Here is a 25,361-nt window from a genome sequence, read left to right on the forward strand (position 1 = left end):
AGTTTTGTGTAACAAAAAGATAAGGCTAATGTTTTTTCTTCACCAATAAACCAAAAATAGTCTTGCTCATGATAGATAGATAGATAGATAGATAGATAGATAGATAGATAGATAGATAGATAGATAGATAGATAGATAGATAGATAGATAGATAGATAGATAGATAGATAGATAGATAGATAGATAGATAGATAGATAGATAGATAGATAGATAGATAGATAGATAGATAGATAGATAGATAGATAGATAGATAGATAGATAGATAGATAGATAGATAGATAGATAGATAGATAGATAGATAGATAGATAGATAGATAGATAGATAGATTTCTTAGAAGACCACCAGATGGCAGCACCTTGACAAAGATAAAATAAGCCACAATATTTTCTTCCAATTTTTCCCATTGTTCTGCTTAATTTATAATAGTTTATGCTTTATAATGCATTTTTCTATATGCATTATATGCATTATGTGTTTGTGTGAAACAATCAGAAGATCATCATTAATCTTTTAACAATATTTTTAACGTATTACATTTCAGCCTGGATAATTATTACTAATATTTTATATGACATGATGGTATTACGCCACAACAAATTCAAAGAAAAGGACAGAAACGTATGAAATAAATTTTAAAATGAGAGAAAAAAATAGAAATTAAAAAATGGCTTATGAAATTTTATCTGCGGTTAGTTGAGACTTCGTCATTCAGACTCATTTATCTGAAATATAACTCAAAGTTACTGACGCTATAAATAAAACTCGCTTCTTATCGAAAAGTCGCAGGAAGTGACTCCTACTTGTCTTACTCATGCTCTTGTGTCCACACCTCTCTGGGTGTGTCCTTGTAAAAGCAGCAGGTACATCGAGGTTTCGCTCCTGTGTCTCTCTGCTGGGAAGACTTGAAACCGTCCAGGATGGATCTGATCGCCTTTTCGTTTCTTTTGCTCCTCTCTGTTAAGTTCGGTGAGTCTTAAGTTTCTTTTTATTTAAATTCTTGATACAGTCTGTATTTTAAGGCCTATTTTTAAACTATCCGACTATTTATGTTTTCGCTCTGTCCTTCATGTCTGTTATTGGGTGTACTTTAACTATATGAATGAAAAACGACTGCTTCATTTATTAGATTGTTTTGCTTTTGCTTACACGCAGGGTGTTCTGCTGGAGACAACGTTCTACCCGACGGTCCTCTGGATGCACTTTTGGGGAAAGATTTGACAATAAATCTCCTGCGTCCAACAGAAAAAGGAGACATTATAACATGGAATTACAAGGGTTCTGCATCAATCGGTACTGTGAGAGATGGTACTGCTTCAATTAAAGACCCATATAAAGGCAGAGCTTCCATTAACACCACCGACGGGTCCCTGACTCTGAAGTCCCTAAAATCAGTGGACAGCGGAGATTATAATGTAGTTATAATCAGGAATACAGATACTATTCCCGCAGAGGTTAAAATCCGAGTTCTGGGTGAGTCATTATTGCTTTATTATTGTCTGCTTAGTCTCTCTTATAGCTTAAGCATATATATGTGATATTTATATATATATATATATATATATATATATATATATATATATATATATATATATATCTATTTCTTTTCTGACTTTTTAAATGCAGGAATATGTTTGAAATAATGTAGCCAGTGTCTGCTATAGTCTCTCTTGTAGCTTAAGCGTAAAACTCCTCCGCAAAGAGTTCTTTTGTTTGTGTGTTTGTTTGTTTTTCTATATTGTCATATCTTTAACATGTTACGTGTTACTGCGCGTCCGAAAAAGTAACTGTCACACATAACAGGCTACTGAGAAAAAAATAACCCTCCGCCAGCAGAAACTCAGGTACATCCGTGGCGACGCCTCGTATTTCGTACCAGCCACTTTACTAGGACTATGTTACGAGGCTGGGGAAAACACGTCTGTTCAGACGTGTTTTATTTCACGGTTTATGCACTGTTAGTGTTTATAAATTTGTTAGAAGTGCATATGAGAAAAATCATGAAATTTGCTGGAAAAGTCACGAGTCCCACACACCAGGAGACACCAGGGCGTGGCTCCTAGTGCTATACTTTGCAGTTGGTATTTGTGCTTGTTTGCTGTTTCATAGGATCTAGCTTGAATAGTTTTACCCTTTGTTTTCCTTCCTTTTTGGCGTGACCCCCTTTTTAGTGCTGTTTTGAAGCCCAGAGCCCATTTGACTAATGGTGTCCTACTTTTACCACATTTGTAGGTCTACTTCCTGTATTTCTGTTCTCAATTTATCCCTAAGGAATAAGGCTATCATGTTGATTTACATCATAGTCTTCCTGGCTCTTTTAGATGGACCAGCTTAGCAAACCAGTTTCCCACCAAAAATCGTGTAAATTCTTCAAAAAAACAAACATGAAGTTGTCGGGCATTTTGGAAAAGAATCAGTTCTTCTGGTTAGCACTCCTTATATACAGATTTCCACAGATTTGTTGCTATTATTAAGAATGGTTAGAAAGTCTTGGTACAAATTCTGCCTTTACAGCAGTATCATAGTCTCAGACCAAAAATCCAATGTCAAGATGACTGTTTCTTGAAATAAATGCAATTGAAGCAACTTCCAGTTTTCTGTTGATCAGGATGTCTAAGGACTTACAATCAGTAATGTCTTTCTTGTTTGTAAATATAGCATGGATCAAAAACCCATTTCTTAAAGTCATTATGCATGAAGCATAATTTAGGATTAAATTAAATTAGATGAAGTTTATCTGATTCTTTGGTGGCTTTCCTTCTGGAGGAGTGGCTTCTTAACAGTTACAGACTTATCCATGAGAGAGTTTGCTGCTGTATTCTTTAAGCAAAGCCATTGTTGGCATTCAAATGTTTTTAAAATTTAAGTTCAGTTTTCTTTCCAGTTGGTGTCATTTCTTTCAGCATTAGAGCATATCCGTGTAAGAGTGTAAGAGTCAGTTGAAGAGTTCTTACAGTTCAGATTCAGATGTGGTTGCCTCTCCTTTATGTTCTCTCACACCCAGTGTTGCCTAATCTGCTGATTGCAAGTAGTACAGTCATTGTTGGAACTCCTGGATTACCGGTAACCAGTTAAACAGGTCTAATGGTTGCAGTACTTCATCCATTTTCATTCACTGTATTGATATGTTGATTTCAGCTCACAAATAAATGTTGAAGAGGACTCAGTCCCGGGTGTGTGCATTATTGACTCTTTGCTTGTCATTATAGTCAGATTTCATCTACAAAAGAACATATTTCTTAAGATCTTTGTGGAAGTGCCTTTCATATGACACATATCCTGTTAATATTTCAACAAAGTTCAATCAAATACAGTTAAATTTAATAAAACATAGATTTGACATTGTGAAATAAATTTCCCAAGACTTGAATACAACATCTGATTGATGTTGAGAAATGTCGTTGAGATTTATGAATTCTAAATTTGACTCTGAAAACATGCTAGTGATGGAAATCTTCTTGTGTATTTTTCTCTGCAGAGCCTGTGTCTGATGTCATGATCAAATCAAACCTTCCTGAAGTCATTGAGTACAACAGCACAGTGGAGCTTACCTGCTCTTGTAAAGGATCTATTGAGAGCTTCACCTGGACCAATGACAGCAAAATCATTGAAACTGATGGCAAACGGTTTACTGTGAAATCGTCGGTGATGTCAGACACGGTGAAATTAGTTCATATGCATTTTGACATTAAGAATTTATAATTCGATTAATAGTAGATATGCAAATGCAAAGTTTTTATACACCGAGTATAAGCTTTTAAACTAAACTGGTTGTTTAAATTTGTGAATTAAATTTTCTCTTTTTTCTCTTTAGATTGAAATACCGGGAAAATATTCTAGTAAGCTGACTATCACAGATGTCCAGAGGTATGACCTGGTTGGCCCAATTGTCTGCACAGCAGCAAACTCACTGCAAAAAGAGAGCAGCGCCAAATTCAACCTCACAGTCTACTGTAAGTTATTCACCTCCACTTCACAGTAACGTCTTCTTAAGCAGCCTTAAAGGCGGAACTGATATTTTTAGAAAAAAATAACAGAATTGGATAGAGAGATTGCATTAAACTTCACAGAACATATAATGATTACAAGCTAATTTTATTCCAGCTGCAACATTTATATCTTGGATACAAGCTTGGATACAAGAAATGTCTTGAGCAAACTTTTCTGGTTGATAAATTCCAGTTATCTCTGAGGTCTGGCCTGCTAGCTTCAATTTAGACTTAATGGGAATTTGTTTTCTTAAGGACTGTAATATACAAAAAAAGATTAATTTGTAAAATCCAATAGAAAATGAAGGAATTACAATAATGTTCTAATTCCTCAATTATAGTGCTGGCAGAATATTATGGCAAGTGTAAGGGAGTGGGTTATGACTACTTATTTGCCTTGCTGGATTGGCATGTTCTCTTGTTTTTCCCATTCTGAAGACTGGCTAAAAGTAATTGGCATTATTTTCACCTTAGGGAAAATGGAAGACACTTTTTGACTATGTTGTGGAAATATATTTTTCCAGTTGAAACAGTGAAGTAAAAGTAATTTGAAGGCTTTATTTCTGGATGCATGTCAAACCTTCAGCTCATATCGGTCATGGCGGTTAGACAGATATCGGTATTCTCTATTCATTTCAGTCAGTTTTCATTGTTTGCCAGGTTACACTTGACTGAATGAGCTCCACACCTGTTTGACAACAAAAGGTCACCGAGAGCAAGTGGCCATTTGTCATAAATAGTTAATCTACATGGGTTTCTTCTTCAAAGTCATGCCAACATATGAGGATGTACATCATGTCTGGAGTTATTCCTGTAAAAGAATTAAATCCTGTTCCAATTCCAACAAAAAAACTTATCTTAGCAGCTTTGTAGCAATATAAACTACTGCATTTGAAACTGCTGTGCATGTTTGCAAGGCGCTCCCTTTCAGCCTACCCTCTAAGGCCAAAACCACATTGTGTACACAGCAGCCTACACCTCCACTCCTTCAGCATGAATAACCTGAAAGGCAGACAAACCACACCAACCACAGCTTTATCCTGTTATTAATTAATCAAGAGCTTACCGCTACAGTTCAGGAGGGCTCAGGAGGGACAGGTCAAGTTGGATAAGGAAAGCAAAAAATCTGACCATCTGCTCATAAAATGAATGTCATTTCAATGAAAATGACATTTTCATTGAAAATGTCATTTTTGTAACTTGTAGCTGCAGAATCACCCTGAAAGAGACTGTTTTGTGAACCCGTAGTTGTACAGCTGTGTAAGAAACAGTAGAAGCAGTTTCACAACCCTCCGTTCCCCAAAACAAGTAAAACTAAGACTACACACAATCCAAAAAACAAACATACAAGTTTCTTCCATTATCACTGCAAAAACTCAAAATCTTACCAAGTAATTTTGGTCTAGTTTCTAGTTCAAATATCTTACTATACGTGAAATAAGATAAATGTACTTTAAAGTAACTTTTCAGCAAGATATAGATGAAGCTTATTTTAAGTAAATAATTCCTTAATATTGATGAAAAATTACTTGTTCTATTGGCAGACAAATTAACTTATAACATGCGAAAAAAGACTTAAGTTAAATAATCTGCTAGTACTTTTTCATCTATACTTACTACAAACAAGCTTTTGTATCTTGCTAAAAGGTTACTTGTAAGTTAGTTTTGGCTTATTTCCAGTTTGCGAACATATCTGCAGTAGAAATTAGACAAAAAAATACTTGGTAAGATTTTGTGTTTTTGCAGTGCATATATTATTTGCAGACAAACAATCTTATATGTTTAGATTTTATTATGTGTATTTGTTCCACAGATGGACCCGAGGATGTCACCATTAAGACCTCTGCACCACTGAAATTTGTCCCGTCCAATTCGAATTTCAACCTGACATGTTCGGCCTCCTCCAAACCCGCTGCCACTTTCACCTGGTTTTACGAAACAAAGCAGATACAGGCCACTGGTCCAGTCCTCACCCTGAAAGTCATTGAGGAGCAGGGGTTTGGGCATACACTGGGCAACTACAAGTGTGTAGCTCAAAATGACAAGACCAAACGATCTGTTCCATCTACTGCTGTTCAGTTCTCCGTGATGGGTAAGTATTACCTAATGTTAGTTAAATCAGGTACTGTGTTATGCTAATGGCCATCACATTTAGATCTGGAATAGTTGACCAAGTATTTTCTTTTAAAATAGCAGTCTGACTACCATTTGACTGAACTTAATAAAAATGACAAATGAGTTTATATAGTTATTATTATTATTATTAACATTACCTTAAGAGAAAAAATTGTTTGAATTGACCATCAAGCCAACAATGTAATTCAAATGAGACCTTATCAATATCTTTAAATTAGAGGTAGAATATGCATACTTATTTTTCTTTTAAATAGAATCAGTAAAAGATGGGAAGTAAGGGAATGATAATTTGATAATTTATTGTTTTCTAAAAACAAATAGTTCATATCAGTGTTTATTCCACAGACAAACAAAACTAAAGTCTCAGATTTGTGACACACCTTAGAAGAACCAGACTGTTAAATTAACACCTACAAGCAAATCTGTGCTTTCAGGGACACCCAACAAACAGACTGTGCTTGATATTTTGTGTCACAAGCAGTTTCTGTAATTTGTAACCAAACATTATTTTATATTTTGCTTTCTGTCATGCCTGTTGCTTCCTGCTGATAACAAACCATTTCTGCGTGCAAAGCTGCTGGGTTGGATGGTCTTACATTATGCCTGAAGGAATTTTTTTTGTTTGTTTGTGAGATAAAACAGAAATGTGACAGTTGGATCCAATATGAAACCGGCTTCACCTTTTGTTTTGGTGACTCATGTCATCTTTGGCATGTTGAAACAGCATTAAATCATGAATTCTCCAGCATTACAGCTCAAACAAGCATTACAGCTCAAACCTAGCTGTAATGCAACCTAGCAAGCAGTGATGGACTTCTGGAGTCCATCACGCTTCAAGTTAGGAAGTGAACATTTGCACCTCAAAATGAAAAAGTTCTTTCTAAGCCTGAAAACTAGTTGTGCCACCTTTGGCAGAAACATTTGCAATGAATGGGAATTAGTTTTTTATTTTGCTATAGAGAAATTTTTGTTAACTCTTAATTTTAGAGTAGTTTTAATTCAGCCCTCTAGCATGGCCAGCCTGTTTGAGACAATCACAAAGTATGTTAATGAATTATTACTTTATTTTATTTCAGAAACCGTGTAGTTTTCCTTTTTTGAGACATTCAGAGGTTAACTGGCAATTGTGCAATTTTCTTGTTTTCTTGATTATTTTCTTTGCACATGCAAAGTTAGTTAGAGCTTAAGGACACATACTGAATGTATGAATTAATGGTTTCATTAGTTGATGCAAGTTGTTCATTCCCTAAATCAACAAGTCAGTCTGAAAGACACTACCACCAGCATGCATAACAGTCGAAATGGTGGCCTTTTTCTGAAATGCAGTGTTGGTATCTTTATGTGAAGTGTTTCCTATTCATTACTTTCTCACTTATTTAGGATTTTTGATTTCAGTAAATTATACTTCCACATTATAAAATTAGGAAAAGGTCAAATAAGACAACAATAATGACATGATACCTAAAGTTATTTGAACTGACTTAAAAACAGCAAGAGTGATGGTTTTCTTCTTTCCATTTATGCTCACAGAGGCCATTTCTGGTATTACATTAAGTGGTCCAAAAGGTATCCTCATCGCTGACAACAGCAGCGCCAAGCTCAGCTGCCAGGCAACACAAGGCAACGTGACGGATAGAGTCTGGTTGAAGGATGGTAAACCCCTTTCCCCCGACTCCCATGTCAAATTCTCCAACGATAGTAGCTCAATAAGTATCGAAGTGCTGAAGAAAGAGGACAATGGAGAATACATATGTCAGCTCAGCAACTCTGTCAGCTCAAAAGAAGCTAACTTCACAATGGTGGTCGTCTGTAAGTGTTTGCTAAAGCATTTATTGCATTTTGTTGATTCAGTGATGACAGTTTCATGTTAAATCTTTACCTCACTTTATTCAGATGGTCCTGAATCACCAGTGGTGAAGGGAGACAAAGAAGTGCAGTTGAAGACACGTGTGGAGCTCACCTGTTCTGTCTCGTCTGTCCCTCCTGCCAAAATTATTTGGAAGCTAAATGGGACAGTGATCCCTGGTGAAACAAAAGATACGTTGATCTACAATAACATAGAGTATAAGCACTCAGGAACATACACATGTGAGGCAAGCAATGAACTCACTGGGAAGTCCACCAACTCCCCCTCTCTCTCTGTCACTGTTAAAGGTAAGATTGTTCTGTCACTATATTAGTGTTACATCAGGAGGGCCAGGTGCAGAACACAACTGTAGATGAAATCAGTAGCACATATTTTTGATGTTTTAGCATTTCAAATGTTGTATCATTTAACCCCCTAAATGTTTTGTTAATAATCTGCCAGAAAAATCAGAAACCTGTTGCTATTGGAACACTTAGCTACAATATTGGTTTGTCTGACATCATAGAGAGTAAGAGCAACCTGACTCAATGGTTGTCCTGTACTTGACAGAGTTTCATCATCCTCACCTTCAAAAATTACATGTCCATGGCAGAATAATGTGCCTTATTTGGAGTAGTATTTCCACCACATTCCTGGGTATAGAAAAATTAAAGCCAAACCTAGCAAGCAGTACACACTTGGTAAATTACTCATCTACTGGAATACCTTTACTTTTAGGACTTTGGTATGTATTACATAAGAAGCATTTGAGACATTTTATAGTATAAATTCCAAAAAACTTCTCATGTGTTGCGAAACACCAAAGCTGCAAGCTAGAGAGGGACTGACTTAATCATAATCATATTTACAAATATAGACCCCCTGCATGTTATTGTTTACATAAGGAAATTTTGCGCAAGCGGACAAAGCTGGAGGGCAAATCGATTGCCACCATAAAAATAATTTTGCAAACAAACCACAGTAATTACAGGATACCCTTTATGTCTTCTGTTTTGCAACATTCAAAGACATTTAAACCAATGCTACAAATAAAAATAAATTGGACAAATAGTAAATAAGTAAATTCTTCAGAATCAAAACAGAAATATGTCACTCAACCACCTTAAATAATAATTCACAGTACTTAACGGTGTTAACTGATTTGAGTCAGAGCATGTAGTGAAAAGAAAATCTTAAACATCGTGATTTCCTTAGAAATTAGAATTAGAAGTTAGAATTTAATTTAGTTATCCCTTTCTGTAGAATACATTTCAACTTATATAATATCAATTGTTGAAATGATCAGCATTAGAGATAATTTCCCATACAAAATGTATGTGTTCCTGCAAAACTATCACATGTGAGCAGAGAGATGTACCTTACTTCATCTTTCTGGTTCAAGCTGTATTTCATCAACCCCAAAAGGGCACAAGTCTTATCAATGTGCAAAACATCTTTGTGATTACTGAGGTTTTAATCGTTGTTGTGTGATGTTTTTCTAGAAAACATAGACGAAGGTCTCTCAGACGGAGCTATTGCCGGAATCGTCATTGGATGCCTTGTCGCAGTTGGAGCCGCCATCGCCTTGTTCTTCTACTGCAGAGGGAAAGTACCGTAAGTACTCTTTGTCTTTGTACAGCAAGTTTTTATGCAGATTTGATGATGATTTGGTGAAGAAGAGAAAACCAGAGGAATTGCCTAAGAGATGAACTGATGTTCATGTGTGAAAATACCACAAATCCAAGTTCAATGTTATTGTTGTGCTTCTTGTACTTTCAGGACTTCTGTTTGAAATTTCTCATAATCAGAATCCAGGCTCAATGTATTTCTCTTTTAGTTCATGCAAAAGGTCAAAGATAGGATTTAGGTCAAGTTCTTTGACAGAAAATGGTTTAAAGGTTAGTTTGTTGTGTACAGGAGAACAGATTGACATTTTAGGGAAAATGGTTTAACAGAACCTCTTGTTTTAAATATCTGTGAGCTTATTCTTGTTAGATCTAAGGACCAGTTGAAACCAGAATTAATTCAGTCACATGCATCAACACACTTAAAAGCAATGAAAGAGTGAATTGTTTTGAGTCCTGGCTGCGTTTCGCTCTACTATTGTCTCTATAACTTACTGTCCACTGAATACAAGAGAAAGCTGTTGTGTCTTTTGCTTCCGATGAATGATTGTTTTAGTACACTGCTTCTTGAAGTGTCTGTAACATCTCTCTTTGTTTCTGTTTTTCAATATTTCGACCACTTTGTGACCTTCTAGGAAATTCTGGACATTCCTCTTGCTTTGGTGCCTTGCAACATGTCAGGATGATGTACAAACACATCCAAATTATGCAGTTGCTAAACTCTTACAGCACTGAATTCCTTTTGTTGCATGAAAATATTTCACCCCTGAATCCAATCCTTGCACCTACAAAAAATATGGGCAGACAGACCAAATCATTACTACAAATTTACAAAGAGAAGAGCAGGCCCAGCTCTCAAAATATGCTTTTAATTGTTCTTTTTAAATATGGCATGATTAGCACTAGATAGAATAATCGTATGGCTTATAAGTATTTGCAGTTCCCTTCGGTGGAAGTCAACAAGTGTTGTGTTCCTAGTAGAAGTGGGCCAGTATGACATTCTCATGGTGTGATAACATAAATTTTAATTGCATTTACAAAAATGGCAGTACTCCATTATCTTATGATTCATACAGCCACAGAAGATTCTGGTAACTCCCTAACTTCCACGGATATCTCACTGAAAAAATATTTAAACCATCGGAACAGTATATATTGTTCCGATTAATCACAGACTTAAGCAACAAATTGAGACCGTTCCTTCACACCCACGTGTCACATTCTCTACATATAAGTAACCTTGAAACACATCCTTTGATGTTTCATCATACTGTGCCACAACAGAAACCGCCATCCTGAAACAAACGAGTGAGTCAGTGAGAGATATTCACATTCCTCACTTCAGAAGCTAGAGACAAAGAGTTTACACACAGCTGAGCTTTCAAAGTAAAACAATAAAAAAAACATACTTAAATTTTATTAGTAGTTTCATTTTATCACCTTCCTAAATGAATGGCATAATTCTTTTTTTTTTTTTGCCAAAATTACATTTGACATTTACTTAGACATTTACTTTAGGAAGTGACAATTTGTAGTGGCCAATAAAAGTCAAATCAGAAAATTAGCTTATTAAATTTATTGCCTATAATGGCAAACCAATAATAGTCTCCTTAACAAATTTTAACTGCTGCTTGCAAAATTCAACAAGCATGATTTGAGCGAGCGCACAACCAATAGCCATCCAACCAGTACTTCTACTTTTGTTCCAAAGAAATACACTAAGAAAAAGGAATGAAACCGTCACTTATACTTTCAGTTAAAGTGAGACTATTTTTGCAGCACAAGGAAATCCACAGATGCAGGAGAATTGTTTTAGTCATCATGGAATTACTTACACAAAGTGTAAGAAGTACTTTCAGCTTCTACCTTCAGGTTATTAAAAGATCCTTTATAGCTGAAGAAACTGTTCGTCATTGAGGGTGTGAGACCATGGTCTTTAGGTAGACCTTTCCCTCCTTCCTTGGCCTTTAACAAATCTCCTGTCAGGATTATCTGATGCTACGGAGGTCACTGGGTCACAGGTTCAGAGGTAGTGGGAGATGTTCTTATTTAGAGGAACTCCAAAGACCCTGAGGCCTTGAAGGTATTCACTTGTCAGTCTTGCCATTGGGTTGTCTTCATCAAACGTCAATGCCGTTTATGTTAAGGGGCAATTGATTTGCATGGAGCAAGATAAACTGCTCAATGGAGTTGTTTCTGGTAGGAAGAATCCAAGTCATACATTTGTCTCAGCCTTCTCCTTAAAGGTTCTGGATACACTGTGTGTGAAATCACTCCACACTCTCTAAGATTAAATACTTGTATTTTTCTTCAAATGAGATTATGAGTTTGGTTGCTGTCTGAGTTTCCCACTGTTCCTCTTAGGATTTTTGTACATAGGTTTGCTTTGAGGAATTTGATTTGATCACTGGTAGAGTTTTTTTAATCTAATCCTGAAAAGCTTCTCTGCACTGGGGCAGATCTACCTTGCAACTTGGTAACAAACCATGTGATACAGGAGTGAAACTCAATCACTGCTGGGCGGCCCTTTAATCTTACAATTCAGTCTTTAAGTCCATGCTGCAGATGCTTTGGTCAAATATGACATTTGAGAACTTTTTGTGTAGGTGGAAGGTAATGCAGCTTAAGAGTGTTGTCAAAGAGGAGAAGAGAGAAGTGAGAAAGAAACTAAGTTAATTGTTTCATTCGACCTTCTCAGACATGTCAAACACTGCCAAAAATGGCAACAACCAAAGTGCAGACAGAAGATGATAGACTGTGCCATAACCTGTACTGGCAGTTAGTTCAGCACAAATATGCCAGCTCAGCAATAAACATGTTGCTGCAAAGAAGAATGTCCTTATTTCTTATTAAAGTCTTGAAATGTGAATGATTTCTGGTATAAAATGTTAAAAGCTGACTCCTTAGGCTTATCTCAACATTTCTTGGATGACACTGCCTATCAATTGCAGTGTTATTTTCTTAATACACTTGCACAGTCTAGGCTCTTAAAGTACCAAAAGGTAGTAGTATTGTGTAATACCCGGCATAGTTACAGTGTCTCAATCAAAAGAAGTAGTTTTGGGATTTAGTGGAACAGGAGATTTGCATCATGGACGTGCAGCCGAAAAATAGGTAGAAACTACCTATTTGCACAGTGCTCTCATGTCAGTATGAACTCAAAATGTCTAAGGAATGCTTCCAAATCCTTGTCAAATGTATGCCACAATGAGCTAAAGCAGATCTCAAGCTAAAAGGGGATCCAAACTGTCACTAGCAGGATGTATTTGATAAAGTGGCTCCTTAGGCTTAAGGAGTCAGTTGACCTCAGACCTTCAGTCTGAGGTCAATTTTCCTGGTACTTGAATGTTTTGTGCTGGTTTTGTGTTTTGTGCTTGAGGGGAAAACAAACATAAAGGATGAACAATAGACTAAAGCCTAGAAGGCCATATCTGAATGTCTTCAAAAGTCAAAATAAAGATAAAAATCCCTGATTATCAATGAGTCTTAAAAGGATTCTGAATGACAAAAAAAAGGACGTAGATTAAACTGCAGGTGCACACTGATAACATACAAAGAGACACTGCCTCAACTTGTGCAACACAATAAAACCACCCATATGAAACATTATGCAATCTGTTTTGTGTATAGACATACGTACAATTATGCCCATATTTTTCAGGCATTTAGTTATATTTTAGAAAGGGTTAGATTAGCAGCTACCTTATATGTATTTACAGTTAAGCAAACAACCTACTGACAAAACAGTGATGATAAAAAATAGCCACTCACTACTACCCATGACTACTATAAAAACATATAATTTTTACAAACACTTTTTCCCGCAACAATGACTTTATGAGAAGTGCATTTGTTGATGCTAAGTTGTAAGTAATACAACCATGCACAATTTCAATGGAGAATGATTTTTTTCTTAGATAGACCTTAAACTCATGGTTTCTGTAAAGCTACTTTTTTGTGAAAACTTGCAAAGCACATTAGTGTAGATCAGTGCAGTTCAGTCAAGAGAAACAGAGACCAAATGTTTTGTTTGCTTAGGAACCAAGGTACAACAACAACGATCTTGATAATGTTAGATTATGATGTGATAATGCAACTTTAGTCAATGGCAGGGGTTTGGAGACACACCCTGTTATATGTCACAGCTCCAGAGGCACAACAGAAACTGAAATCCCAAAGAAATGCGGAAACAGACAAGCCAGTGGCAGAGTTTCATATCTACAATGAGTAGAAGTGTTTGCGGCCGTTGAAAAGTGAAACTTTTTGCCAGTTTTTTTACCACCAAGTGGAAAATCTGTTGTCAGGACAACTATTAATTGTGTACTCCACAAATCTGGCCCATATCGAGTAGTGGCAAGAAGAAAACCAGAGTTGAAAGTTAAAAAGTCCTGTTTCAAGTTGTTAGCAAAATATTTGGAGGAAACAGCAAACATGTTGAAGAAGGTTCTCTAGCCAGAGACTTGGATTTGATGTTTTGTCTTCCATAACAAACACTAGGTATGATGGAAAACGTACGCAGCAGATCACCTTGAACAAACCACTCTTGCTGTAAAACATGGTGGTGGCAGCATCATGTTGTGGGGACGCTTTTCTACAGCAGGGAGATGTCTGAGTTAATATGAGGATTGATGGAGCTAAACACAGAATAATCCTTGAAGATGTCAAAAGACATTAGTCCTGGCTGAAGGTTCGCTTTTCCGCAGGAGTTAGAGAGGGTATTCAAGCACATAGGAAACAGTTGACAACCAAACCCCAGTACTCAAATAAAATGCTGCATGAATAAGGAGAACTGGCAAAGACTCACATCTAAAGAACTGACTTCATATGAGAATATAGGACATTAGTTTGTAGTTTAGCAACATGGATCCACTGTAAAAGGTTAATAAACCGAGAAACTTTTCGCATCATATTCATTTAACCTCAGCCTGTTTTCACAGGCATGGAAGTGAGAAACAAAACTCACAGGGAAGTCGCAAGCAAATGCGATGTCAGTTTTGCTCCAAGCTAAAGTGCCCACTATCCCCACATGCTTCCTCTTGTAACTGGCCCTTTCTTTAAGGATTAGCTCCATCTGGTGTTGTGCAAACACAATCTGAGTGCATTCCTGCTTTTCCTCAAGTGTCACTCACATTCAGCATTCAGCCCAGTAATGGAGAAACAGCTTGGCGAGCCATGCAGAATTTAGAGGAAATGGATACAACTCCTCACCGCCTGGCAACTGTGACACGCAAATTCAAATTTGAATTACAAAGTGAATAATCAAATATCAACATGTGACAGAAATAGTTGATTTACCAGCAGCTTACATATTTAAGGAAAATGTTTGATTTCTACATAATATAATTTTGGAATAATATTTATAGTTCTAGATTCACCAAGTACTTGGTAACATCCCTGTAATTGTATTATTATGGTGTCTTTCTGTTGCCTCTGATATACTGTAGTTGTACAGTTGAGTAAATATAAGAAAAAATAATTCCTATCCTTTGAATCTATGCCATAAAATACCTTGAGAGTGGTTAAACCAGTGACTATGACCCTAAAGACTTTTTCAGTTTGACTGTTGAAAGTATTTATTTGCTTGTCGCTGGAGGCATATCCTTCAGCTGCTAGCTCAGACATTGTTGTCAGATTTTTATCTATTGAGTGGCTCACATCACAAAGTGCACTTGTTTTTATGCACATACAAGCTTTGAAGTTCATTTTCAAACTTACAGACACAATTGCTAAAAATGTATATCAAAATTTTGTGCAGTTATTATATACCGCTTTAGGGTGCAAGTATTGGTTACAATGACTAAACTTCTCAGGTTCTCATAAACCTGTTTGACAAACTCAACCTTTTCGGCAACACGGTGGCCTCCTTTTCTTTTCTGAGATTCTCCTTTCTTTAGCAGAAAGAAAAGAGTTCCGTGTTCAACTAGCTTAACCTGTCCCATGTGCACTCATTCACAAAATTATTTTTTTCCATACAGCTTTATGATGCTGCATTCAGATAAAAAAAAAGCTGCCTGGTGGGAAATCCCACATACCCATCATCCATCAGTCATAATTACAAGTTGGATATCGAGCTCCATGCTTCCCACCTAAAACTTGTTCCTACAGTGAGGTTGTCTTTTTGTTCTGAGAAATAGTCACAAGCATCTGATTTTGTTTGTTTTAATAGAGTTAAGAACAAAAACATTAAATTTTTAACATGCAAAGCATGTCGGCGCTGTTGTTGGTCTTACAATAACAATTTTAGGGGGAACATTTTTTTCTTTGCATATTTGCAAGAAGCAAGTTGTAACATTACTGTGTCATTGGATCTACTTTAATTTTGCTATCACTGAATGATTTACTTCCTGAAACATCTGTTTTAACTGTCGAAGCTGCAGTGTGATTCGATTATAGTTTGACTTTATGTCTACAAGTAATATATTATAGAAACCTTTGACCTCAGTTTCACTCTCAAGTCTGATTCCGACAGCTTACTTTACCTGCTTTTAGTTTTATGAGTCACATTTTTGATAGGGTATCTTTTAAAACAGCTTCTTGGCTTTACAGGTGTACCAAAGAGTCGTTGGTGTTGTTTTTTGCTCTTAGTAGAGCCAGGCTTACATTTTGAAACTATTTCAGGAATGTTGTTGTCATGTCTGAACTCGTTCTCCAGAGCTCACCTGTGTCGCTGCTCTTTAATGCATCTGCTAGTGTCGTTTTGATCTTCTTTCATCTCTTGACCAAGTCATAGTGGCCACATCCTTTTCCTCATTACCACAAACATTCCTTTGGCTATCTTTGTTACTTCCGCTATTTAAAACAATTGAATGTGCTGCCATGATGTTTAGTTGTGCTGCTTTCTGTGAGTGGCTTTGTTTCTCAAGTGTGAGCGGTTTTCTGGAGTCATGTAGCTTCTTTAGGGACAGAAAATCAAGCAACGATTTAACATTTAAAACAATTAACAGGCCCAAAACCTCAAATAAGAAACAGGGAACAGATGATTTATCAGTAACGTATGCATAACACTTGAATGAAATACTTGCATAACATCTGTTATTTCCTCTTTTTCTATATTTATTAAGTTTATGATTTATTAAGTGATGGAATAAGTATAAATTCTTAGCATATTCAGAAATAGATAGAGTATAGGCTCAACCCTTACAATCATCCAAGTACAGTTTGTAAGGAACTTTTTATTCCAGCTGTTCAGAATGTTTTCATTTAAGTTGCAGTTCAGGACAAATTACGAGTTTAAGGTTTATTCCACCTTAAACTAGAATGGGAATATACTCTATTGTCCCTCACTGAGAAAATTCTTTAATTCAACTTTCTTAAACGTTCTTGTTTGTTTTTGTTGCCTAAGGTTTTAGAGACCCTATGACACACTTACTGCATGTTTTTCCAGTAACTTCTTCCGTTGTTTCGCTTCGTCTGAACTCTGTTGTTTTGTCTGGTTCTGCTCAGCAGCAGGGATAATGTCGCACAGTTTCAGTGATAAGGTAGTGACTCACCTGCAAGGTATTTGTAGGGCCGGTTATTTACTTTCACAATGGCTCTCCCTGGCAGCTTTTTGCACCTTTATGGTCACTTAGTTACTATAATAAAGGGTAAATTAATAAATGATGGGTGGGAGTTAAACAGGCAGAGATTAGAATGAAGTGCAGATTGCATTGGTAAACTTATTTGACAGTTTCTGCTTTTCTTTTATTCAATCAGATTGCAGATTTGACGCTATCACCAGTGTTTTAGCAGCTGTCAGTGAAGTATCCTGCAGAAATGTTGAAACCACTAATGAACATTCAGCATGCAACACAGTTAAAAATTTGGAGAAAAGTGTTTTGGAGTGACTGGCCCTATGCCCCAGACATCTCTGAAATTCATATGATTGTTGTCATTCTTAAACTGTTACTTCTGTAGCTACACTGCAGATAAAACTGCAACAGATAAATGTAACTAGTCACAGTGGTTATCAGATATTGTGAACATTGGTACAGCTGAATTTTTTTTGTTTATTTGTTGTTAATTGAGCTTTAATCAGCAAAAATGTCCCTTATAAAGAAATGTGCAGAACAAATTCAACAACTATTTTTTTGTTACAACCAGATCAACAGATTTTTGTTGTTGTTGTTGTTGTTTATATTTGCAGCATATCAAGGATATTTCAATGCAAAGGCAATTTTTTTTTTACTTTCTTAAAGGGGATATTTTGAGGTCATTATCAGAGATGTTCCTTTTTGCTCTCATAGTGCAAAGAGTTTGGAGAAAATGAACAAAATCCTCAGTGCAGTAGGAGGCTTAAAGGATGAGTGTTTAAGATATTTAAAACAAATGAAAATACAAAATATCTGGGATGGACTGGCGACCCGTCCAGGATGTACTCCGCCTCTCGCCTGAAACGTTCGCTGGAGATAGGCACCAGCAGCCCTCCCAACCCCACCAGGGACAAGGGTGTGCAGAAAATGGGCGGATGGATGGAAAATGCAAGATATTTATACATGTGGGATAAGACCCTAAAGTAGCAGCTAAATAAACTTTTGCAGGAGACTATTTATGCAGCCAAACACTGTCTCTGTCACTAAAGTTATGCTAATCAAAACCGCTGGATGTACCAGTTTGTCTGATCAGTCATTCATCAGTTCACTGGATAAATTTCCCTGGGAAATCTCAACAGCTTTTTCTATATTTGCCTGGATGAAAACCATTGATACATCTAAAAGTTAGCTCCGCTCCTAAAGCAGTCTGAGTCGCAGCTCATCCGCTGGTCTGATGCAGCTTTAGTACATATGTGTTGTTCAGCTTAGAAAAGAGCCATGGATTTGTTTTTTCTTTTATTACTAAAATGTTTAACTGGCTATTAGCCATATACCATGCTGGTTACTTTTAACATCTTCTATAAACTCGCAGAAATGTGATATGGCTGAAAGTCACTTTAAAAAATCAGAATTATTCCTCTAAGAGTACTTTTATGCTAAATACAAGATGAGCTGTTTTAGTAACAAGAATATTTAAGTTAGTTTAACCTAGAATTAATTTATGTACAAACTTTTTAAAACTTCACAGATATGATTTGGTTTTTAATGCAAATGAATGAATTTTTTACAAATGACCTCCAACCTAAATTTATTTTATAGTTTCGAGTGCTAATATATTTTTTAAGAATTTGTATTTGATCCAAGACGATGCTATTTTCAGAATGTCTCAAAGAGATAACAATCATCCCAAAAATATGAGATACCAATCATCCCAAAAGTATGTCGAGGAAATAATGATGTCTTTTTTTTAGTTGCTGTTTGAGCTAGATTTTGAACCAAGTGAATCCTGTAGGCATTATGTTTGGTCCACCTGAAAATATTTGTATCTTTTCAGCTGAAATTAAGATTGTAAAAGAAAGAATCTGCAGTCTTGCAGTTTTGCAAACAGTTTTTGTCAGAGGTAAACACTGTTTGTGTTGTGTTTTTCAGAGTGTCGTCACCATACTAAAGACGTCCATCTGCTGGTAAGTCACTGATAACTGTGTTTACTGTATACTTAAAGACATTCTTAGTTTGAGGTTGAGCAACACCCATTTTGAACTTATGTTCAACAATTACACATTCCCAAAATTCAATCTAATGTGCAAATTTTGATAGAGGTAATGTAACATTCTCACTTTACAGTTGGCCTCATGATTAAACGCCAATATTGATAAATAATCACAAGCCTCCCCCCATGCTCATCTTTGCACAAATGTCGCCTGTGTTTTTCTGTTTGTTTTCTGGGTTTGATGATGTCAGTGTGAAACAGGTATAGTTGCTACCAAGGCTGTCTCCACTTTTCTTATGCAGCCTCGGGTGTCTCTGGTTGCAGTAGGAAGGTGGTCACTGTGCTTGAGGCTTTGAAACAAGACCACGTCTGAGCCCTGCAGCTTTCCTTTTAAAGCTTCTGTGTGCAGCGTCGATGCTGTTTACTGAAAACCGTTTGATCTGCCAACACAAGACCACAGATAAGAATAAAGCCAAGCCAACCACCAGCTGCCAAATTCTCTTTAGAAAAAGTCTTCTGAAGCAAACATCTGTGGTCTTTCTGGGTTTTTTTAGGGCAGCTTAAAAAAAAAAAAAAAAAAATCAAATTTGTATTATATCCAATGTGTTTGCGTTTTTTTTTTTTTTTTTTTGCAGTCTATCAGCTTTCTCATTGAATAAATTATCAATACTTTAAAGACTTTTCACAGTAAGCAAATGTTTGTGATGGTGCCTCACTTTTTTGATTGCTAACATACTACACACAAGGATTAGTCTGATAGTAGATATAAATATTTTACTAAACATATTTTTGACCGAACACACACAGCCAGTTTTCCATGAACTCTCCTCATGCTTCTGGTGTTTTCATCCAGCGGCTTTTGCTAAAGTGCTACGCTAATGCTAACATGTTTTGATACAAATTCACTGATAATTTGGCTCAAAACATATTTCAGTGAAGCTCCAGTTAACTGTATGTGGGCAAAAAACAGGAAAAAGTATTTTCACCAACAACGTGTGGTAATTCTTGAAGAGTAGTTTTTCAGCTGTGCTCCTCCTTTTCATTTATTGTTTGGGTAGTGAAGCATGCAGATCAGGTCACGCGACACAAAGGAGCTACAGCAGCAATTATAGTCTCTCTGTCACAGTGTGATGTCATAGTTGTTGTTCTTTAAAATTCAATTTGGTGAGATATTTCCATGGTCTAAAGTATAGTTTTGCAAACAGTGAAGATAAAAACAGGCTGATTTTTAAAATGTAGCTCCTCCATTTGCCGTCTCAGATCTTAAGAATAGACCAATAATCCTTATTCATAGTTACATTTTGTCTGGACAAAAAAACACACCTTTGTAATTAGGGAATCCTGAACTTGGCAATTTATCACAACATTTTTGTGATCTTTATTGCAATAACAATAAAAGTATCAAGCACATTTGACTTTATATTAGAGTTTTGTCATTGGATACATTCAGAGCCTCACAAACTCAAATTCTTCTCAAATAAATTAAACTTAATCATTATCAGACAGCCTAATTGATGGGTGCCAAGGTTCAGTCTGAGAGCTGATATCCTGCAGCTTTATGCATCTCTTCTCCAACACACCTGAATCAAATGAATGACTTGTCACCAGGCCTCTGTAGAGCCGAACAACTGAATGCTGAATTGTTTTGATTCAGGTGCGTTGGAACAGGAAGGCATCTAAAACTCGCAGGCTTGTTGATGAATGGAGTCAGGCACCCTGACATAATTCACACATTACATTAACCAATTTAATGACTTACACCATTTGTATCTTCAGTTATGTCGATGTTGTATCACAGCTTATATTACTTCTATCATGAACCAAGAGTGAATTTCATCATTTTTGATAAATGCAATAATTGCCCATCCCTACCTGGGATCAGATCATGAAATCCCTGGTTGTAGTGCCAGACAGGCTAATGGATTGTCTTTATTGGAACAATATAGACATTAAGTACAGACTGTTCTTTACAAGACAGGTTTTCTTCAACTAATTCTAAACCTTAAGCTTAAGCTTCACTAAACGGTAATACTAAACAAATACCAGTTTTGACATACTATTACCCACTTCATGCTTCAAGCCATTTTTAAACAAAAGTTTCTGTTTGCTGTGAAAATGCTGATGAGGAAGTAGCATTTGTCCCTAGGTTGTATTTCTGTTTCATTTGCAAAGCACACATGCAGAATATTTTCAGGAATTACCTGCAGTTCTACTCCTATTAATAGTTACTCTGACATCATCCTGAAGAAATTTATGCTGTGATTAAATGTCTGTTATAGTTTGCTCAGCTATCAAAGATGACTAAAGCTAAAGAACTGATCTGCTCTACTTTTGTAACACTGACTCCTCTCCTCTGCTTTTGTTTAGGTTTGAAATGTCTACCGTTTGGTTTCCCATGATCCTCTATGCATCTGGGAGGAGCGGTTGGGTGGATCCAGCTGGTTTCCTTTGAGCAACTCGTCCAACCAGCTTCTTCATTATGCCTCTCTCTTTCCCCCTCTCTCTGGCAGACAAGGATTATGGAAGTCTAGTTTTACTGGAATACTAGATTATGCTAAGCTTTGGATTGCAAACCTCCTAATTTTACTGCAACTATTTTCAATTTCATTTTTATTTTTCGTTAATAAGCTGCTCCACTTCTCTGGGTCAGTTGCATTTTTGACTCCCTTTACTACAACATGTTACCAAACCTCGTCGCTTAGCTTCTCTCTTCCTTCCTGCTTTGTTTTTTTTTTTGTTTTTTTTTTTTTCCTGGGGAGGAAACAGACATTTCTGCCGTGGAGATGTTTCTTTGACTAAAGCTCAAGAACTGATGACTGCGATGAGTGACTGTCTTTATCCTGCTGGAAACCTGAGGAGAACACACACCTACACACGCACATACACCGAGATAATACCTAAAGAAATGTGATGCATACATGCATGGGTGATCAAAACCATGGAGGCCACAGGGGCAGAATCTGGGGTGGTCTGGTTAAAAAACGTAGCAGAAATATATTGTAGTTTGATTTATGTCACCGTCGGTTCCACCTATGTAGAGTTACGCAGATAAGAGCCAAGCACAGCAGAGGGTTTTCAGGATAAACATCTTTCTCAGAGCTTTCATCTGTAATGCCTCAGTTTGTTTGGTGCTCACCAAAGCATAAGAAGTTTTTTGCCACACCTGCTGAGTCAACTTTTTTATTTATTTATCCTAAACTGAGGTCAAACCTGTCAGCATCTCTTCCTCAACCTGTCAGCTTCGCTCAACATCACTTTTCTGTAAAAATGAGCAAAGCTGTAACATTTACTGAATTTATCTTGTCTCTTTTATACTAGCAGACCACCATGATCTTTTAAAATAATAAATGTATAATATTTATTGATTGAAATCCTTAAAATTCTACTATGTAAAATTAAAAAAAACAATCAGAAGACGCTCATATTTCACATAAATATGCTCAGCTGGTAAAACTAAGCCAGTCTAACAGAAGCAACACATGTAACTGCTTTCTAACTCTTTTCAAAGTTGCTAAGTATTTAGTCTGATGTTTAAAAAAAGCCTCAAAAGGAAGATATCTGTAATACATGTCATGCCACGTTTTGTATCTAATGTATCAGAACCAATATGTCTTTTTATTTGATCTGATGAAGATGACCATTTATGCAGCTTTAGGTGGTTAAACAATTTAACCATCTTAGGTTTTTTTGCCACCTCTTTTACCTTTTTTAATCTGACTCTGCAAAGTTGAGTTTCTTCAAACAAGTGTTACTCTGTAATCTTAGCTGGCTCCCTCGATTCCTCTCAGCTATCCGTCCTGTACCTTTATATGTTGTTCTCTGAAGCTTAGGATCCACCCTCCCAGTTTGACTCATCCTGTCATCTTAGGAAGAACAGACAGAGGAGGAGGGAAAGGTTAAAGATGGCAGAGACAGGACTCAGCATGCAGAGCCACTTCAGTCAGGTTAGGAGGAAGGCAGGAAGAAAAAGCGAGCGGGAAAATGTTTTAGCCCTCAAATTCCTTAAAGACTGGAGGGAAAGTTTGATGAGCTGTCACTATGCTGCTCTTTTTTTCTAACCACAACTGTAAAGAAGTTGCTTTAAACTAAATTATGGCTTTTAGAGACTTTGTGGAACTAGTTTTAATTTGAAAAGGCATCTGAAAAGCACATCTGTGGTATTTTGAAGTTCAGCATTTAGCTGTTTCTTCCTGAGTATTTTGTCCGCATCCTTTTTTTAAAAAATAGAAAAATCTTTGTGTGGTTCATAGTTATGTGTGACCTCAGACTTCAACCTGCACTGAGTAAAACAAGTATTTATTTTGCTGAGTTTTAGAAGATAAAACAACCTTTAGAATCACTGGAGCTGAAGATCACAGCCTGTAAGCAGATCACACACGCAGAAACTCTTTATCTGTTTGAGTTGTAGGTGAAGAACATAAATGATTTCAGGTCAGTTTGCCCCTTCATCAATTCGTACCCCTGTTTTGGATTCATGCTTTGTCATTTTGTTCACATTTCAGTAATTTATTTAAATTTGTCAATAAATATTTAATCTAGGCAATAAATTAGTCATGGAAAACCTCAACTCTTGGAAACCTGATACCAGGACTATAATTAGGAGGATGTGGGTCCCTCATCAGGCATGTTGCTGCAATTTACACTAGATAAATAGTTAAGTACAAATTGCCTTCAGTGTTTTTAGATCTTTGCGTTATAGTTTTTTTAAACAACCTGTGTGTATGTAATTGTTAGATATTTCTTGCAACATTTCTAGAAATATCTTCTTCCACACAAAGTGATGTAACTATGCCTGTAGGTTAAATAGGAAACAAAATAAAACAAAAACTAAACTGTTTTCTTGCCCAAGTTCTCAAAACAGGTGTAAATCCTCCGAAATCCAGGTACGAATTGATGTATGGTCGTTACAAAGCATCCTGTGGCACAAGGTTCCTGCACAAGGTACCACCACTCAAACTGAGTATTGACAAGTTTAAAACAAATGTGTTGAGTTTACAGTAGACTATAATGCAGAGAATGTATTAATAACAACATGTAAATATGACATTTTTTGCCCTAAACGAGACCTGTTCATATGTTTTAAACTGCATGAAACTGCCCTTGTTGTATATAGGAGATGTTGTATTCACTGTACACAGATTTTGACTTGTTTTTTTTTTTTTTTGGATTATATATACGGGGAAAATAATTTTAATTTCTTGTTACTATATTTTTCAGAGATGTTGTGTTATCTTTTAAGTTTATGTACAAACATAAAAAGCCATAAAGCCCTTGAAAATATTTTCCTAACTTTGATTTGATTCACCTTTTTTATTTGTAGTTTTTTATGGGGAAAATTATGCTTCTATTTTAAATGGTGTAAAAAAAAGGGAAACAACCAATCAGAGTAGATGTGTGTCTTCAAACCATCCAATCACAGCGTTCGCCTGTTTGAGCGTGGCAGTGATCGACAGTCGAAGGAGTGGCCGGATCTCATCTGTCTTGCCTGAAACATATTTTGACACACTCGCTCACAAATGGAAACACTGACAAGAATTTGTCTCAACAAGTTATTTGCAATGAGTCGTTCCACTCTGCTAATAGAAAAAAACAATCTTTTGCTTTTTTGACTTAAACTGACAAATCAAAGTTAATAAAAATGGCTGTATTGACTAAGAGTGCACATTTCTTAAGGTGTTTTGTTTCTTTTGGCTTTTCAGTTCTCAGGAAAATTCAAATCTTCTGAAAAACAGAATTTTGAATGTCTATAAACTATCATAAAAATGGCAAAAATCAATGTTTAAATATGTCTTTATGTGTGTATTGAATCTACATAGCATCTCAATGTCACCTTTAAATATGATAACTAAAATTCAATAATTTCTCAAAAATGTTACCCGTATTTGAGTGCACCTGTGGGGGTCACTAAATGATAGCAGTGGACACAATGTTTTCACTGAAAAAAACAAAAAATAGGAAAACAAAGAATCAAGTAGCTTTGTTACTTGATGCAAAGTATAAGTAACAAATTGCAGTGCCCAAACTGCAGTAAAGTGATTACTGCAATTTGGGCACTGCTTTAATTAGAGAAGTTTAATTAGAGCAGTGCCCAAACTGCAATTAAAAAATGGAAATTGAGGGATTTCTGTTGAAACGCTGTGAAATCTGAAGCAGTTGAACAAAACATTGTGAACAGTGTTTTGCTTTGCTAAACTGCTGCAATAGACTAAACTAGTTTTTTCTGCTAAAATTGTTACCATATTAAGCTTCTCATCTGTGTTACACT

The 25,361-nt window shown here is 36.2% G+C and overlaps 1 protein-coding gene across 1 annotated transcript; it reads left to right on the plus strand.

Moving 5' to 3' along the window:
• Window positions 1-861: 861 nt before the first annotated feature.
• On the plus strand, window positions 862-24,758 carry LOC102234025 (carcinoembryonic antigen-related cell adhesion molecule 5-like). Its single transcript, XM_023345116.1, has 10 exons — window positions 862-968; window positions 1,155-1,472; window positions 3,478-3,659; window positions 3,814-3,952; window positions 5,802-6,080; window positions 7,655-7,933; window positions 8,018-8,278; window positions 9,473-9,584; window positions 19,036-19,070; window positions 21,464-24,758. Exons 1-9 carry the CDS (start codon window positions 920-922, stop codon window positions 19,052-19,054), a joined length of 1,638 nt encoding a protein of 545 aa, XP_023200884.1. The 5' UTR covers window positions 862-919; the 3' UTR covers window positions 19,055-19,070; window positions 21,464-24,758.
• The last annotated feature ends 603 nt before the right edge of the window (window positions 24,759-25,361 follow it).

The sequence above is a fragment of the Xiphophorus maculatus genome, chromosome 13 (genome assembly GCF_002775205.1).
Source record: "Xiphophorus maculatus strain JP 163 A chromosome 13, X_maculatus-5.0-male, whole genome shotgun sequence".
Taxonomy (NCBI): Eukaryota; Metazoa; Chordata; class Actinopteri; order Cyprinodontiformes; family Poeciliidae; genus Xiphophorus; species Xiphophorus maculatus.

Bases quoted from the DNA above. Each gene is read 5' to 3' on its own strand.
- LOC102234025 (XM_023345116.1), top strand. From the start codon at position 920: ATGGATCTGATCGCCTTTTCGTTTCTTTTGCTCCTCTCTGTTAAGTTC. The intron at 3,660-3,813 runs GTGAAATTAGTT...TTTTCTCTTTAG, and splicing joins CGTCGGTGATGTCAGACACG to ATTGAAATACCGGGAAAATA. The intron at 8,279-9,472 runs GTAAGATTGTTC...ATGTTTTTCTAG, and splicing joins TCTCTCTGTCACTGTTAAAG to AAAACATAGACGAAGGTCTC.